The sequence below is a fragment of the Periplaneta americana genome, chromosome 10 (genome assembly GCF_040183065.1).
Source record: "Periplaneta americana isolate PAMFEO1 chromosome 10, P.americana_PAMFEO1_priV1, whole genome shotgun sequence".
Lineage (NCBI taxonomy): Eukaryota > Metazoa > Arthropoda > Insecta > Blattodea > Blattidae > Periplaneta > Periplaneta americana.
The window spans coordinates 172,385,512-172,403,640 of NC_091126.1; the positions used below are offsets into that span (position 1 = coordinate 172,385,512).

An 18,129-nucleotide genomic window follows, 5' to 3' on the forward strand; every position below is an offset into this window, starting at 1 on the left:
ACTCTGAAATTTTAGGACCAAATCCAAAGTACAGGTGGTGAAGTTACAGTTAATTTATACTCAGTTTTTTTGTTTCCCCTCTAAGCAGACGATTTAGGTTAGAGATTGGAGTAGGGAGAAAAGTTACAAAAGGAATCCATCAAACTCTACTGAGAGAACTTCAGTGTGAAGATGTGAAATCCTATATACAGAATACTAAGTATTTTATAATGGATGGTGAAACATTTCATGTGTCTCATAATCTAATATTAAAAATTTTGTAGTTCTCACAGACCATGTGTACTTAATGTTCGCCATTTTCTTTCTTCTCAGTCACAGATTTTATCAAAGGTATGATGATGACTATAACTTTTATCACAGAACTATCCCACAGCTAGATGTGATCAAAGATGATATATTACACTGTAAAAGATTTTATGCTCGACCATGCCGAAATGTACTAATTATACATCTGGTAGCAGCCCTTTAATGCATGTCATTAAAGTACACCTACTCATTAAAGCACAGGTCTTCAGCCAATGATAACTCAGCTTACATGTGTTCAGCCAGTGACAAGTCAGCTTTGTACCGTTATAAAACCGCAAGTATCGATTATTCTCAGATATGCAACCGAAAGAGAATTAGCGAAAAGTCACGGAGGCTGGAAATCCAATACTGTCGCAGAAGGTTATGTTCTGTTACTATAATAATTAGCGTTAATTGTAAATAATATTCAAATAAATTCAATTTGTCATCTCGTTTTTCAATGTCGAATTCAGTAATCAAGGTTATAATATTATAATATTATCAAGTTTAACGGGACTACGTCAAGGTCAATGACATTATTGTTTCTCGGAAAAAATCAATACTTTCGCGTCTGCGCACATCTCACAATCACGACCTAGAACAAGGTCACTTCCGATCTTGTCAGTTATAAATAAAATGTATACATCTGAATACCGGTAATTTCAGGTTAGAAATATGGTCGAGCGTAAAAAGTCGTATGAAACTCGCCTGTAATGGTAATTAAGAAGCTCGTATGAAAATTATGAAACTCGCTTGCGCTCGTTTCATAAATATCCATACTCGATTCTTAATTACTATCATTATAGGCTCGTTGCATAATGTACTATTATCATATATATTTTATCAAACTTCTGTGACACAGAAATGTGATAGTGTATGTCAATACAGTGTCATTGAGTTTCTGTGGGCTCAAGTGAAGCATCAAGTTGCCAGGAGAAATAATACATTCAAAATTGTGGACGTTGAAAGATTTGTTTACAAAAGAACTTGACAAAGTAATGCCAAAACAATGGGCCGTCTGTGTGAAACGCTTAGAAAAATTACAGGAAGACGATTTTGTGAAAGAGATAGGATAGGACAGTAGTTTAGAAATAGGATAGGACAGTAGTTTAGAACCAATTGTAATAAATTTAAGACAGTGACACTGAAGACACTGAGGACGAAAGCAGTGTGGTGGGTAACAATGACGACTGATGGGAGTGAGGAATAGCCCCTTGCCGCCCTTCTGGAGTAATCACTGTCAGATATGTCTACTTGTCCACACCTGTGGAGTAACGGTTAGCGCATCTGGCCGCAAAACCAGGTGGCCCGGGTTCGATTCCCAGTCGGGACAAGTTACCTGGTTGAGGTTTTTCTGGGGTTTTCCCTCAATCCAATATGAGCAAATGCTGGGTAACTTTCGGTGCTGGACCCCAGACTCTTTTCACCGGCATTATCACCTTCATCTCATTCAGACGCTAAAGCCTGTGTGATGTATCTTGTCTCACTATGAAAAGAGAGAGAAAGGAGATATGTCTTACCTCGTCTGTGTTATGGCAATGGGGGAGTGGAGCGATGCCGTCCATCCATCCAGTGGCGGAAGGGACTAGTTGATACATTCTGTAGCACAAAATAAAATAACAAACTATCTCTCTTCGTACTGTGTAGTTCCGTCACTGAGCTTGTCCTTTAAGAAATTGAGTTCCGATAGCCTGTACAATAACATGATTTTGAAAAGAATCCTGAAAATTTACAACCCTCCTATAATCTCCACCCTCATTTGAAGGGACTTGGTTTTATTGCTACTGAGACAAGATAAACCTTACCAGGTATAAATAACCTAAGCTGTTGATAAAGCGTCGTAAAATAACCTACTAAAATAAAATAAAATATGTCTACTTTATATTAGCATTTCTCTCATTAACATCTTAATATGACATCTTATAAACTACTTGACCCTGTACGTTATTAGAGATGCTGTCTTCCTCTCACTCCAGTATCTTTGTCTCTCTCTTGCACAAGACTTCTCTCTATCATAGGAGACAGCGATAATACAACACTGCAGTGATCTGCCATTGGCTGCTGTCATATGCAGGAAATTTGCCACGGATAATAGCAGGTCACTATGAAGTCCAAAATGCCCTACAAATTTTATTAGATAGCCCACCTCACTTCTTTGGATAGCAGGATTGCTAACTGCCTAGGCCTATTTCATAACACAACATTTAAAAAACCTGTATTGAAGTGGTGAAGATATATCAAACTTAATAATTTGTATTATTACATCAAGCACACTTTTCAGAATTGTTGGAATTTTTTAATTGTAAGAGCCAGCCTGTATAAAATTTTGCGGCTTCTGTTCCTTTGTGAAAAACATTTATGATTCGTGATGAATTTTCCTTCATCTTTTCAACCCATAATCATATGGCATAACTCCATATGTGATTACATTTATCACAACATAATTATTGGGTCATTCAGTTGAAACCCAGCCATTGCTAATGGAAAGAAATTAATACTTACCACAGTTGTCAACCAGACAGACTGTAAGTGGAACAGCATTGTAGAAAATTTGTCCATGTTTAAACTTAAAAATTCTTCGGAATGTATATGATAAGAACTTTCTTGTGTTAAATTTTAACATACCTTGTTAACATGTTTCGACCTATTTTGGGTCATCTTCAGAACTGGTCGTTGTTGGTCTTGGCGCCTCTTGTTTCCTGTGTGGGTGCGTTCGTAGTGTAGAGTCAAAGAGTGTATGTTTTGAAATTGAGTTGTGTGTTAAGAATATCGTTGGGGTGTGTTTTCGTGTGTCTGTATATTTCATATTGTTCTAGTGTGTTGAGTTTCTGGCTTTTTGCTTGGATGTGCTATGATATATAGAACAATATGAAATATACAGACACACGAAAATACACCCCAACAATATTCTCAACACACAACTCAATTTCAAAACACACTACGAATGCACCCTCACAGGAAACAAGAGGCACCAAGACCAACAACGACCAGTTCTGAAGATGACCCAAAATAGGTCGAAATATGTTAAGAAAGTACGTTAAAATTTAACACAAGAAAGTTCTTATCATACATATTCCGAAATGATACAGTGTTAGAAGTTGTGTAATCAAGATGTATTAAAAATTGTGTTGTTTGTAGGATGTGATGTGTTGCTGTATCCGGGAGCATTCAATATGACAACTGGACCATTGCATTGGGAGTTGCTCCAACGTGCTAGGGCAGTGGACAATCAGCTGTTTGTTGCGTGCATAGCTCCTGCTCAAGTGAAGAACTCTGACTACGTATCTTACGGTCATTCACAAGTGGTGGACCCTTGGGGCAAGGTTATTGCAAAAACTGAGTTTGATGAAGGCATTGTGTATGCTGATATTGGTGAGTTCATCTCTGAAAGTTTTGGAATTATATATTAACTGATAGGTATTGTGCCAGCATGACCTCATAATTTGCCTCTTGTCAGCCATTTTGTTCATTTTAATTTGCATGATTTAGAGTTAATGATTGTGGATAAATTATATATGACACGACCTCTGTATCTCGGTAAGATACAGTAGCGTGCAAATTAATCCGAACAACGTAATTACTTATGCAAAAACACTCAAACGGGATAAAAAAAGGATCTAAGACATACCTCAGTAATCTATGTGGCTTCCCTTGTTCCTAATAACAGCTCTGAGACGATTTGGCATGGATTCCACTAATTTCCCACAAATATTCTTCATTTCTTCATCGCGAAACCATACACCAATGAGGGCAGAAATCATCTTCAACCTTTGTAGAACAATCCATTTTTTGCATTCTTCTTCTGCAAATTGACCACAAGTTCTCAATGGGGTTGATGTCGGGTGAGTTGCCTGGCCAGGGGAGTACCTGAATATTCTTCTTGTTGAAGAATTCTGTAGTTTTTCGAGACGTATGGCATGGTGCCAGGTCTTGTTGGAACACACCTCTGCCATCCGGAAATGATTTTTTGCAGCTGGGGTACGATTCTGTTTTCCAATAAGTGAATATATTTGTCAGAATTCATCATTCCCTTGATAGGTATTAATGCTCCAGGCCCTTTATGTGTAAAACAACCCCAAAACATTACTTTAGGGGTGTATTTGGGTGCTTGTTGGAGATGAGCTGCTGTTACTTTTTCGGATCCTTTCCGTATGTAAGAAACACGGTGGCTGTGGACCTCGAAATGAGACTCATCGGAAAAAAGTACATTCTTCCAGTCATTCACTGTCCAGTGTTGATGTAATTTTGCCCACATTAAGCGTTTTTTGCACATAACAGGGGTTAGCAGTTGCTTCTTAATTGGCTTACGAGCCCTTCGTCCAGCTTCCAAAAGTCTACACCGCACTGTTGTGACGTGAATATTCGCCCCAGTGGTAGCCATTAACTCGCGGGTTAAGTCGGCAGCAGTTAGTCTAGGATTTATTTTACTTTTCCTGATAATTAAACGATCATCTGCAGGTGAAGTCTTCCTTTTCCGGCCACAGTTTCCTTTCTTCTGGGGTGTGATGGATCCAGTCTCCCTGTATCGTTTTATGATCGAATTAACAGTAGCCAAACCGATGTGACATTCTGCAGCAATTTGCCTCTGTGTCATAGAAGAATGCTCTGCTAATGTTATAATTTTAGACCGTTTTCGTGGAGTAGTATCCATTTGTGAAGATGACAGAATGTACACAGGACTGCAGTATTAAGTCTTCAACACACCTGAAATGTTTATAAGTACAAAACGACAGGCAAAATGTCACATATTATAAAAAAAATAATGACAGACCTTCAACAATGGAATTACATGTACTACAGATGCAAATTAAAGCGGTATGAGCAGCTGTGAGGCCAACAATGACAGAAAATGTAAAAATATGTCGTGTTCGGATTAATTTGCACGCTACTGTATGGCACGACCTCTGTCCCTCGGTAAGATATAATAAAATGTACCCTCTGTTGATTCATAAACATAATGATATCTTGTATAGTGAAGAAACTTGTGCATTAGCTAGAAAATAGGCTTCATCCTTTGTTATTGAAACATTGTCCTCTATAAGCCTTTCTACAAAATAGTACTGGTACCCAGAGCACTGATAGATCTTCTTAAGTAATTCAAGAGCCATTACAATGAAAAATCAACATTGGGACAGGCTAAATTCTTGATTGACAAACAAAATAAACGAAGACTTGAATTCGATTGCACTGTGGGCACACAAATTTGAATTAAGGTTAAATCCAGAGAAATCGCAAGCAATCGTAATGGGACATAATCATCTACAAAGCACTCTTGATAGTAGTACTATACCATATATAATATTGAATGGGATTATTGTTAAATACAGTGAAACAGTTAAAAATCTTGGCATTTTTATGGATAGCGATCTAAATTGGAACATTCAAGTAACACACATTTGCAAAAAAATATTTTCTCAACTTCACTCCTTGTTCCATATGAAAGAATTTCTACCACTTACTCTAAAAAAGAATCTTATTCAGACGTTTGTAATGCCCAATTTTGATTATTGTGATTCCTTGCTAACTAATATAAATTCACTCTTAGCTGAGAGACTACAATGTGTTCATAATGTGTGCATACGATTCATCTACAATACTCGTAAATTTGACCATATAACACCTTCCCTCCAGTTACTTTCATGGGTGCATCTGAAGGAACGAAGAACAATACATTCACTGTCTCTTCTGTTTAGAATCATGTATATTTCTACTCTGAATTATCTGTTATCACGCTTTCAATTTCTTACAACTCTTCGAAACTGACATCAAGCACTTCTTTCTATCCCTCATCATAGAACGTCTTTATACTCATCTTCCTATACTGTAGAAATACCTCGCCTCTGGAATTCGTTACCTAATGACGTCAGGGACTGCCGGACTTTATTACAATTCAAAATTAAATTGGAAAATTTTGTCTTAGTTAATGTTTTTAGGTATTGCTAGAAGTATTGATTTGTGTTTTTTTCTTTCTTTTTCTTTTTTAATCCAGATTAAAATTGTAAATTTCTTGTTTATGTTAGTTAATTAGTTAGGATACAATTAATTATGATATTTAATCACTCATTTAAATTTTGTGTGACTGCAACCTGTGTATATTTTGTGTGGGTTTACTTTGTTTAAAGTGTTTTTTTCTCTCTCTTTATTTTTTGTGTAGCTTTATTTTGTATATAGTGTATTTTTTTCTCTGTTTATTTCTATTATTGTATTTGTATTCCTGGTGTTGTGGAAGAGAAGGCCTGATGGCCTTAACTACATCAGAATAAATAAATGATATGGAATTACTAAATGTTTTCTAATATATTAATACATTGTTGGAAAAATTTTAAGTTCAACCTTACAAATCGTTTTATTTGACTACTGGTTCCAAAAATTTGTTTAACAACTTTATGATACGTTAAACATGGAAGATTATGCTGAAAAAAAAAATTATTTAGCTGAAACTGCCCAAAAGGTGTGTATATATTCATTCAGTCATAGTGTTCTGCCCAAGGGCAGGTCTTTCACTGCAAACTCAGCATGCTGAGTTTCTCTTTGTCTCCTCATATGATTCATATATCTTAATGTCGTCTATCATCTGATAGCTTCTTCTGCCATGAACTCTTCTTTCGTTCACCATTTCTTCCAGTGCATCCTTCAGTGTAGTTTCTTCTCAACGAGTGATCCAGCCAATTCCTTTTCCGCTTTCTGATCAGTTTCAGCATCATTCTTTCTTCATCCACTCTTTCCAACACAGCTTCGTTTCTTACTGTCCATTTCACATGCTCCAGCCTTCTCCATATCCACATTTCAAATGATTCTAGTCGCTTCTCTTCACTTTGTCATTTCTCCAGAAATAAATTATGGAAGGCATTTAACTACAAAGTGTGAAAAAATTACAAACATTTGTACCTTAAAATTTTGGAAGGTATAATGTTTCTGAAGATGGATATTTTGAAAGGTATCTGCTAAAAGTAAAATAAAAAAAAAATAAAGATTTTAGTCCAGATTTCAGAACATTAAACCTCCAGAAATTTTAAGTTGGAATATTGTTATAATTTTTTAACACTTTGCATTTAAATATCCTTTCATAACTTAGTCTATTACAGCCTATGTTTGGATCACAAAATTTTGTTTGTAAAAAAAGTGGTGTACCTTGTCTAGTAAAAATAAAAAAAATAGCCAAAAAGCCATTTAAGTTTGAGGATTTTTTTTTGTGTGTGTGCGTGTTTTTTTTTTTTTTTTGCTCAGTATTTAACAGTGAAGTCTTTCTCCTTCTTGCTTCCAATTATGACAGAATATCAGAGTTGATAAAGAGAAAAGTGTGAGTGTAAGACTGATAGGGAAGTAACGTGATTTGTAAGGATGATCTTAAAATTTATCTGACACCTGCATTTACCTAATTACGAGGATTTTAATTTTGTGGCAGTATAATGTCAGGTCCTTTCCAAAATTAATATTATAACAGTTGTATTGTTCTTATATTTAGATTTGCAAGTGATGGAGAATGTAAGACAGCAGATTCCAGTTTACAGTCAGAGAAGAAGTGATTTGTATGACATAGTGAAAGTGCAACATTAAGGTATGTCCAGATTTGTCATACACTTCTCATGGAGTATTACTCGTAACTTTATGATGTTTAATTTTTCCATAAAATATTATAATATAAAAATTGGAAATCAATTAATAATACGCCATTGTTAAATTATTGAAATGTACAGAATGTGACAAAAGGTAATTTTAATTATACTTTAATTACTTTTTTTTTTAAATACTTGATATATGCATTAATTTTGCCATCCAGTCTGCTGTCAAAAAAGCTGAAAGTTAGAATTTATAAAACAGTTATATTACCGGTTGTTTTGTATGGTTATGAAACTTGGACTCTCACTTTGAGAGAGGAACAGAGGTTAAGAGTGTTTGAGAACAAGGTGCTTAGGAAAATATTTGGGGCTAAGAGGGATGAAGTTACAGGAGATTGGAGAAAGTTACACAACACAGAACTGCACGCATTGTATTCTTCACCTGACATAATTAGGAACATTAAATCCAGACGTTTGAGATGGGCAGGGCATGTAGCACGTATGGACGAATCCAGAAATGCATGTAGAGTGTTAGTTGGGAGGCTGGAGGGAAAAAGACCTTTGGGGAGGCCGTGACATAGATGGGAAGATAATATTAAAATGAATCTGAGGGAGGTGGGATATGATGATAGAGAATGGATTAATCTTGCTCAGGATAGGGACTGATGGCGGGCTTATGTGAGGGCAGCAATGAACCTCTGGGTTCCTTAAAAGCCAGTAAGTATTGAAATCCTGGTATTCTCAAAATTTTGTTGCAATCATGGTTTTCCAATTCTTCACATATTTGGAAAATTTTCTGGAATTTAGTTGGGATAGAAATTTTTTTCCGAGTCATATTTTGTGTGTAGATAATCCTGGAATTGATACCAGTAACGTTTAGAATGTCGTAAAAAATTGCAATTGTCTTTCTGTTGTATGGAAGGGGATGATACATTTTTGGTCCAATATGTCTGCATCCCATTGGCCATATTGTGGAATTTTGGTTTCTTTGTCTTCTGGTTGACAATAATCATAATCATTTATTACATCCACTGATCATATACATGATATGGAACATGTCATATTTACAAACTAATAATTAATTACATAATATACATAAAAGTAATAACTATAATTAAATGCGACACAAATACAAATATAAAAAAACTTGGAACTTGAATGAAGAAAACTACAGGTCGGTAGATTTCGGCTGTAAGTCCCGTTTGCAGTATGTCTTGAAGTCAGGATTCAATTTCAACCATCGCGTCTTTCATGAGAAGACATACTTCTCGAAGTCAGGATCTGGAAAACAGGAAGTGAAGTTTTTTGAAGTAAGGCGTTCTTTCTATTCAGTTATGACAATTTTCAATAAATTCATTCATACTGTAAAAGCAGCTTTTGATTAAAATTTTATAAAGAGCTTTCTTAAATTTCTGATGTGCAGATATTTCTCTGAGATAATTTGGTAAGCTATTGTACATAAGAAGACCAGCATGAATGACACTGTTTTTGTATAGAGTTGTGTTAAAACTTTTAATAAAAATATTATCTTTATTTCTTATATTGTACTGGTGTGTGTCTGAATTTGTAGGAAAGCTATGCAAATTATATTTGATAAAATTTAAGGTTTCATAAATATAAATACAGGGTAATGGCAAGATATGTAATTTTTTGAAGAATGGTCTGCAGCTGGTAGTTTGAGACACTTGAACTATGGCTCTAATAGCTCTCTTTTGTAGTTTAAATATTTGGATTGCATTGGATAGTAACATTAGCACGAAATAAAAACAATAAATAATAATAATAACAATAATAATAATAATAATAATAATAATAATAATAATAATAATCCATGGCTCAAATAGTCATGAAGGGCCAAGGCCGAAGAGCTGGCTGCTGGATTCATGACCACATTCCCCAGTAGAGGTGAACGATCATCCAACCAGGATGGCGGTATAGTATGATCAGCATGATCATTCCAGTCATTATAGGTGGTTTTCACAACCGGATTTCGCTACCTGTTGTAGCTCCCACAATGCTTAATAAGTATTAGTGCCATTACACTGGCCGAAATTTCATGAGAAAAAGTTCCTTCCCCTTGAGGACTCAAACCAGAGCCATGGATAAATATATAATAGGATGCGAAACTGCGGTCAGCACCATCTGGCAGCGGGGGGCTGAAATAAGATGATCAGCGCCCAATGTCGTAGGTGGTGAACATTAGAACTACACGTTGGGTACATTACCCAGAGTTCTCTATTTATGCATTCGAGATATTGCTCGAAGAGACAAGATGACAGACAGAAACTTGCTAATAAGTGAACATAAAGTGATACTACGTGTGTATAAGCAGTGCATGTTAAACAGTGATGTTTATGGACGTTGTAAAAATAGTGTTATTGAATGTACTGTAAAGTAATAGTAATATAATTAATTGAACTATTTAAGTAGTTCTTGCAGAATTTTCCATTGCGCTGTACAATAAATACCCAAAGAATACAATCCCAATTATCTAACCTTTTTCTTTATTTTTTTGTCTCTGTCTGGTTATATTTTAATTGGGTAGTGTAAAATAGATCGTCTCTTTTATCTTCCTGTTGGCTCCGGTAAGAATTTTCAGTAGAAGATGCTGTGAGGAATAAAGGTGTAAATAGTTTATTTTAAATTGGTTTAGTTTTGAATATCGATGAGGGTGGGAAGGAATACTTTCTGCACAGTTTAACATTTTCGTCACCAGGTGCGCTGCTAAATGCATGGAGTAATTAGTTACTCTTTTTGCTACTTGGTGCTTTGCTAGATGTAATAATGCCCCTCCTCCCAACAGGTGGCAGCAAGATCAATTTCTACAACAGCGCCTCTAGTATGTGTTACGGGAAACTCAGTAAGTTTCGCATCCTATTATATATTCATCCATGCCAGAGCCTATTTCATAATGCAAGTCCTAGGTATGATGCCTTGGACCTTAGACCACAAGGATACAGCTCGAGACAAAATAGAGACAAACCTTAGCATGTTGTGTAGCACTGATGTCCCAAGTAGGCTCTCACTAAAGGTAAACAAACTACTTTTGCAGTTTATAACACATTAGCAGAGAGTTCAACATGGAAGGAAAAGGTACTCAGGAAACCAGAAGTCTCCAGTGAAACAATCGCCAACAATGGAGAAAATAAAAACCTGCATCGTAAATTTTACTAGCATGACCTGTCTAGGGTTAAGAACTAGTAATGAAGAAATTGATTGATTAATTAGATATCAATTTAGTCCTTAATTTATGAATTTGAGTAAAACATTGTAATATATTTGATTTTTATGTTTCAGATGACCGTTCAGTTGTGCCAATCTTGCCTGATACGTTGGAGCAGAATATATTTATGTCATCTACGACTGGAAAACAAACTATCTCTGTGAATATTTGTTTAGTTTGATGAACATGAATCCTCATTGTGAGAAGACTGAATCACCTACAGAAGGATGTGGCCTTTATACCTTAATTTCAGAATGAGACAATTTTTACAACTCAGAATCAAACTTTTCTGAAGTATGTATGAAGTTATAATTTAGTGTAGTTGGGTGTAGTAAGGATGTGGCCTTTATACCTTAATTTCAGAATGAGACAATTTTTACAACTCAAAATCAAACTTTTCTGAAGTATGTATGAAGTTACAATTTAGTGTAGTTGGGTGTAGTGAGTATGTGGCCTTTATACTTTAATTTCAGAATGAGACAATTTTTACAACTCAGAATCACACTTTCCTGAAGCATGTATGACGTTACAATTTAGTGTAGTTGGGTATAGTGGTATTTTGTTGGACATGGTCATTGGTTTAAAACTTAATTGTATTGTTTATAAGGAAATATATAATAATGTTGCAATGTTTTTGTTTTGTTTTTATGAATTACTTATCCATAAGATATATGAATCTAAAGACCCATTCACAATGAAAATTAAACATAACCGTAACATAAACGTAGAAGTTTGCGGCCAGGTTACCAAATGGGATCATTCACAATGATTCACATAAACACTGACATTACCGTAAGACGTTAACATGGAAGTTTGCGAACTCCAAACTTTCATGCTTATGCTTACGTGATTTGCAAACAGAACAAAATCGTGGAGTGCTGAAGTATACGACAGAATATGAGGAAATGGCGTCGTTGTTATGTTACCATGGTTACCAAGTATGTTTGCTGTTATGTTTATGTTCCCATCGTGAATGATGGTATGACTTCTTGTTTTTACTGTAACATTTACATTCTTATGTTAACGCTTACGTTATGATTAATTTTCATTGTGAATGTGCCTTAAGACAAAAAGCTGATTAATACGCTGTCAGAGCAAAATCAGGTTATATACACTCACACGTGTACAAACTTTAAGGTAGAAATGTAGCAGTAATAATATTTACTTATCGTGTAACAGTGACTACAGTTCCCAATTCCAACAGAGGGAGGTATTTTGATTCATGATCACTTGACAGCAAATGTCTCCTTCTAGAAGTAACATATTGAAACTGCAAATCATTCTAGCATTCTCGACATTGTGCCATGGAAGGTGAACCTACATTAAACTGAAGTGAAAATAATGTAATTAATGGAGAAATTATGGGATATTGACAAGAAAAATGAGATTACCCTGTGAAAACCTGGTCTAAACACGTACATCCACCATAAATTTTTCCAGGTATTGTGGAAATTGAACCTAGGACTTCCGTGTAAAGAGCTGATATTATAGCCATTTATCTGATAATGCGCCAGTGAGTATATTTTTGCAAATATTTCTTCCTTTTCTCTTTGGAGTGTTCTTCTGCTTGGCTCTAGCTTGTCTCTGAAATTTAACATCCAAATGGATGTTGTAATGGATCATAGGATTCTGACTATTGCAAAGTGTACGTTGGTCGAAGTTGAGTATGTCTTTCTGTTTTAAATTAATTTCCAAGTATTGAAAACTATTTTTTTTTTAAGGTTTTGGAGATACAAGTACTATAATTCTTGACCTTCAAACTTACTTACTTACTTACTGGCTTTTAAGGAACCCAGAGGTTCATTGCTGCCCTCACATAAGCCCGCCATTGGTCCCTAATCCTGAGAAAGATTAATCCAGTCTCTGCCATCATATCCCACCTCCCTCAACTCCATATTAATATTATCTTCCCATCTACGTCTCGGCCTCCCCAAAGGTCTTTTTCCCTCTGGCCTCCCAACTAACACACTATATGCATTTCTGGATTCGCCCATACGTGCTACATGCCCTGCCCATCTCAAACGTCTGGATTTAATGTTCCTAATTATGTCAGGTGAAGAATACAAGCTCTGCGTTGTGTAACTTTCTCCATTCTCCTGTAACTTCATTCCTCTTAGCCCCAGATATTTTTCTAAGAACCTTATTCTCAAACACCCTTAATCTCTGTTCCTCTCTCAAAGTGAGAGCCCAAGTTTCATAACCATAAAGAACAACCGGTAATATAACTGTTTTATAAATTGTAACTTTCAAATTTTTTGACAGCAGACTAGATGACAAAAGCTTCTCAACCGAATAATAACACATTTCCCATATTTGTTCTGCGTTTAATTTCCTCCCAAGTGTCATTTATATTTGTTACTGTTGCTCCAAGATATTTGAATTTTTCCACCTCTTCGAAGGATAAATCTCCAATTTTTATAGTTCCATTTCGTACAATATTCTGGTCATGAGACATAATCATATACTTAGTCTTTTCGGGATTTACTTCCAACCCTATCGCTTTACTTGCTTCAAGTAGAATTTCTGCATTTTCCCTAATCATTTGTGGATTTTCTGCTAACATATTCACGTCATCCGCATAGACAAGAAGCTGATGTAACCCGTTCAATTCCAAACCCTCTGTGTTATCCTGAACTTTCTTAATGGCATTTTCTAGAGCGAAGTTAAAAAGTAAAGGTGACAGTGCATCTCCCTACTTTAGCCCACAGTGAATTGGAAAAGCATCAGATAGAAACTGGCCTATACGGACTCTACTGTAAGTTTCACTAAGACACATTTTAATTAATCGAACTACGAGGGGGATCCAGGAAATAACGACCGTTTTGTTGTAATAATTAAAAAAAATATATTTATTTGAAAAAACAAAATCTGTTACATAACTGAAGCTTCCTTTACTTCTCTACATAATCACCACCTACATTTAAACATTTGTCGTATCTGTTCACTAGCTTTAGAATTCCCGTGTTATACTCCTCTGCCGCCAGTTCATTAAGCCAGGTGTTCACTGTCTTCTTCAACTCTTCATCACTTCCAAAACGCGTACCACCCAGAAAGTCTTTCAGCTTAGTGAAAAGGTGAAAATCGCTGAGAGCAAGGTCTGGACTATAGGGCGGATGATCAAAGATTTCCCAACCGAATTGATCCAGCAATTCTCGAGTTGAAGCAGCAGTGTGCGGGCGGGCACAGATTTTGTGGTAGCCAAGATGTTGGGACACAATTTCACCAAACAAAGAACGAGAAATGTCAGGAAAGGCAATATGCAATTCGTCGAGTGATGTGCGCCTGTCTTGCAAGATTCTGTCGTTTAATTTAGTTTTCAGGTCTTCTGTGATGAGTGATGGGCATCTGGGTCGAGTTTCATCGTGGACATTTGTTCGCCCATTGTTGAACATTTCGCACCATTTTCTCACATTTCTTTCATTCATTACAGTATCACCATACACTTCTTTCAATTGCCGGTAAATTTCTGCAGGTTTCAAATGTCAGGCATTCAAAAATCGAATCACACTCCTCACCTCACAGTCGGCGGGATTATCAATCACGTCGTTCATTTTGAAGTAACACAAAATGCACAATGGCGACTTGTTGCAACCAGTACTCACAAAATTATGAGAACACATGTTAAGGAAGCCAGTTGACCTTCAAACAAGGAAGGGGAGTCAGCTGCGCGGCGGGTATGCGCGAACGGTCGTTATTTCCTGGATCCCCCTCTTAGTTTCTTGGGAATACCAAATTCAATAAGAATATTACTTGACCTTCAAACACCATTGTCATTTACAATAATCGCAGGGAAAGTAATTTTCCCCTCCCCTTACCACGATTGCAGACAGATGACAGGCAGCAGGTGGGCAGATGGATGGACAGGAAAAAATTTTGAGTTGATTTCTGATAAATGCAGAAGGAAGGATCTATATTTCAATGCTGTCTTCATTTCCTTTGTGGCGCCAGAAAGGCCAGTGATGAATCCATTTTCCAGTGGCTGGGGGATCTAGGAATTGGGGTGGAAGAGAGTTCAAAAATAGGTATTACAGAGCTACCAGAAGTAACTTCCTTGGCTTTGGGAGTTATAATTTAAAACATTAAATTTATGATGGCAATGCCTGCTAAATCTAGACTGTAACAGGCAATTAGTCCAAATACATGAAAGCAGGCACATAGCCAAGGGAGGGCTGAATGGGCTTTAGTCCCTCCTTTGGACCACAGCATGCACTAGATAAATACGTTCAAATAAAAATATTTTGTATTTAGTTTCATACTTTATAGTACGTCAGTAAATGGCCAATGCATTACCCAGAACAGAACATTCACCTACAATAGTATTCGACTTCTTTAAATTCAGTAAATACCGTTACAGGATGTGTGATTAGCAGGCTTCGAGACTTCGTACCCAATAGAGCAGTTCAGTGGGAAATCCACCTAACGGCGTGCTGAGTATACTGGTAAAGCGTACTGTAGAATGAATGCCAACAAATACGCAAAGGAAAACACTCTGGATTTGAAGGTTCTGACGAATAATTTGGTTTTCATACAAACCCATTTTCAAACTGTGTCTGAAACTATTACACGGTTAGAAAAGTCAGAACAAGAGATGCCGGAAGCCCTCAAATTAATTTAGAAAATGATGCAGAGAATTAATGAGACACCAAATACACCGGTTACTGAATGTGTAAAACAGAAGTGGAAATCAATTTTATGTAAAAATAACTGATATGGAACATTGTGTAACATAAACAGTAAATTAGTGGACATAGAGTCACCCGAGAATAAAGAACTGTGTCTTAGAGACTGGAATGATGTTAGGTTTTTTCGTTTTGCTCCTATTACGTCATGCGACGTAGAGCGCAGCTTTCTACAGTACAAACTTTGGCAGATAACCGAAAAAGATTTATGTTTGAGACACTGAGAATGTATCTTGTAGTACATTGCAATTTGGTACTGTAACTGCACTTCCTAAAGACGACCAATAGGATAAATGAAAAAATTAAAATTGCTACATGCTTATTTCCACCATTAACACTGTGTATAATTAAACACAAATGCTTATAAAAGACAGGAGAATAAATGCTTTTCACATTCTTTTGAGATTGTCATTGTGTAATGTACATTTACTTTCAGAATGTACATATGTGTGTGTTTCCCCATACTACTGTACTCTACTCTAAATAGCAACGTTGTTACCTCAACACATCTCTATCTACCTGCAGCGAGTCAACAACCTATAGTGCATGCACAGTAAACTTATTGTATCGGGTCCAAAGTCTCGAAGCCTGGTGATTAGTCTATGAGGCAAGCCAACCGCCCCTCAATATGCTATTTGGAGCAATTGCAAATGTTTAAAAATGACCTTATAGATTTGCGAGCTTATTTGCAGCTGAAAATCTGTGAATCAAAAGACAGCACAGTTAATGTTTCAATTGTTTAGGACAAGGCAGCAATAATCGAGACAAACCGAAAAAGATTCCAATAATGAAAACAAAACTGTCCTCTGCCCGGCATTTATTTACCAATAAGAGACCATCGTGATGATGATCCATTAAGTGTTATTACTAGGGACCAGATTTTTAGGTGTCTAAGAAGTCCATTTTAGGTTCTTGGAGTAGATGAAATAGGATTTAGGAGTTTTTTGTCCGAACTGTGAAGGTGTTGCAAAAATTGCGTGATTGTTAAAAATGTACTCTTTTAAATAACATAACTTTTCCCTTGGTAGTGAAGGTGACATCATTTACAATCCATTGTTGTAATAAATGTAATTTCACTTGTTCTAGTATAGCTTAATAAAAGACAAAATATAGAAATTCAATGTTAACACCAGAAGCACAAGAATAAAACAGACTGCACAGAGACCTCAGAAAAGTTCACAGCTCGTACCCGAACATGCAAGATCGCAGTCTCCTATAAGGGGACATGCCTGGAAACGTCACCAATTTCAGCAATGCGACTTTTTTGCAGGTCATTCACCTCAAGAGAAAGTTCAGTCACTTCTTCTACTGGCATGTAATATCTGCGATCAATGGAAATTCCATGATACCTACAGTCCCAATCATTGCCCTTGAGAGGGTAAAGCCTCTGAAGGGCAGCTCACTATATAAAGAAAAACGGAATTCCCTATGTCTCATCTTACCATTTACAGGGGAAAATACACTACTGTTAGATGAGAGGGCAAACGGCTTTTAGCTGGGAACCTCGAGCTAAAGTTAGTGAATTGCAAGTCGGGAACCAATGGAGGCATGGGATGCTTACCCTGCCTGCCATTTTAAACATCATTCATTCTTTCTTCGTCCCCTTTCATTCATCATTCATCATCCACCCTATTAATCATTTTATCCAAACTGAAGGGATAAAGACTGCAGATTGGGTCACTTTCTCCAATGCAGGAGATGATAAAAATTGTAAGTTATATTGAAATTTCTAAATATACTGTATTTTTATAAAAACGCAGTAAATATAGAAGAATACATATTAATTATGATTTAGGTTTTTCTAGTTCTTAAGGTTCAATTTAGGTTTTTTTTAGATTCAATAGAATTTACATATATGACTCTTATGACCATGAATCGGAAAATTATCTAAGAAATTTTGAGTTTAGAAGTAAGGAAAAAAATTAGGTAAAAACCTATAAATTCGATTCCTAGCTATTACCTCAGTCCTCAGTAGAGCCACTTCTATCAGGTACTCAGGGCATCTAGAAGAGATGCAGGAGATAAAGGTGTACAGAATCACTTTGGAGGGCAAGCCTCAATTGTACCATGATAAGCCCAAGTAAAAAATATATACTGGGAAGTTACTCACACAATCAGAAGCGAAGACATTAATTATGCGAAATATTTCTCAGTTTTATGTGATGAAACTACAGACATCGACACAACAGAACAGATGATATTGAATCAGATATTTGAGTATGACGACCTTCATTATCACACAAGAATTTTTTATTTTCATGTTGGTGACCTCAAGAAAATGTATAAAGGGGGTAATTGAGCAGGAATTGAAGATCCTGGGTCTATACTAATTCGTGGACAAGGATACAATGGAGGATCGAATATGTTAGGGAAGTTGAATGGC

At 36.2% G+C, this 18,129-nt stretch overlaps 1 protein-coding gene across 1 annotated transcript in view; it reads left to right on the forward strand.

The window, feature by feature from the left end:
* LOC138708154 (omega-amidase NIT2) overlaps positions 1 to 11,700 on the forward strand; it is a 34,255-nt gene extending 22,555 nt beyond the window's left edge. The window contains exons 5-7 of the mRNA XM_069838409.1: positions 3,424 to 3,657; positions 7,751 to 7,843; positions 11,142 to 11,700. Of these exons, the coding sequence (XP_069694510.1) occupies positions 3,424 to 3,657; positions 7,751 to 7,842 (326 nt within the window). The 3' untranslated portion in view covers position 7,843; positions 11,142 to 11,700. The remainder of the gene's footprint in view (positions 1 to 3,423; positions 3,658 to 7,750; positions 7,844 to 11,141) is intronic.
* The last annotated feature ends 6,429 nt before the right edge of the window (positions 11,701 to 18,129 follow it).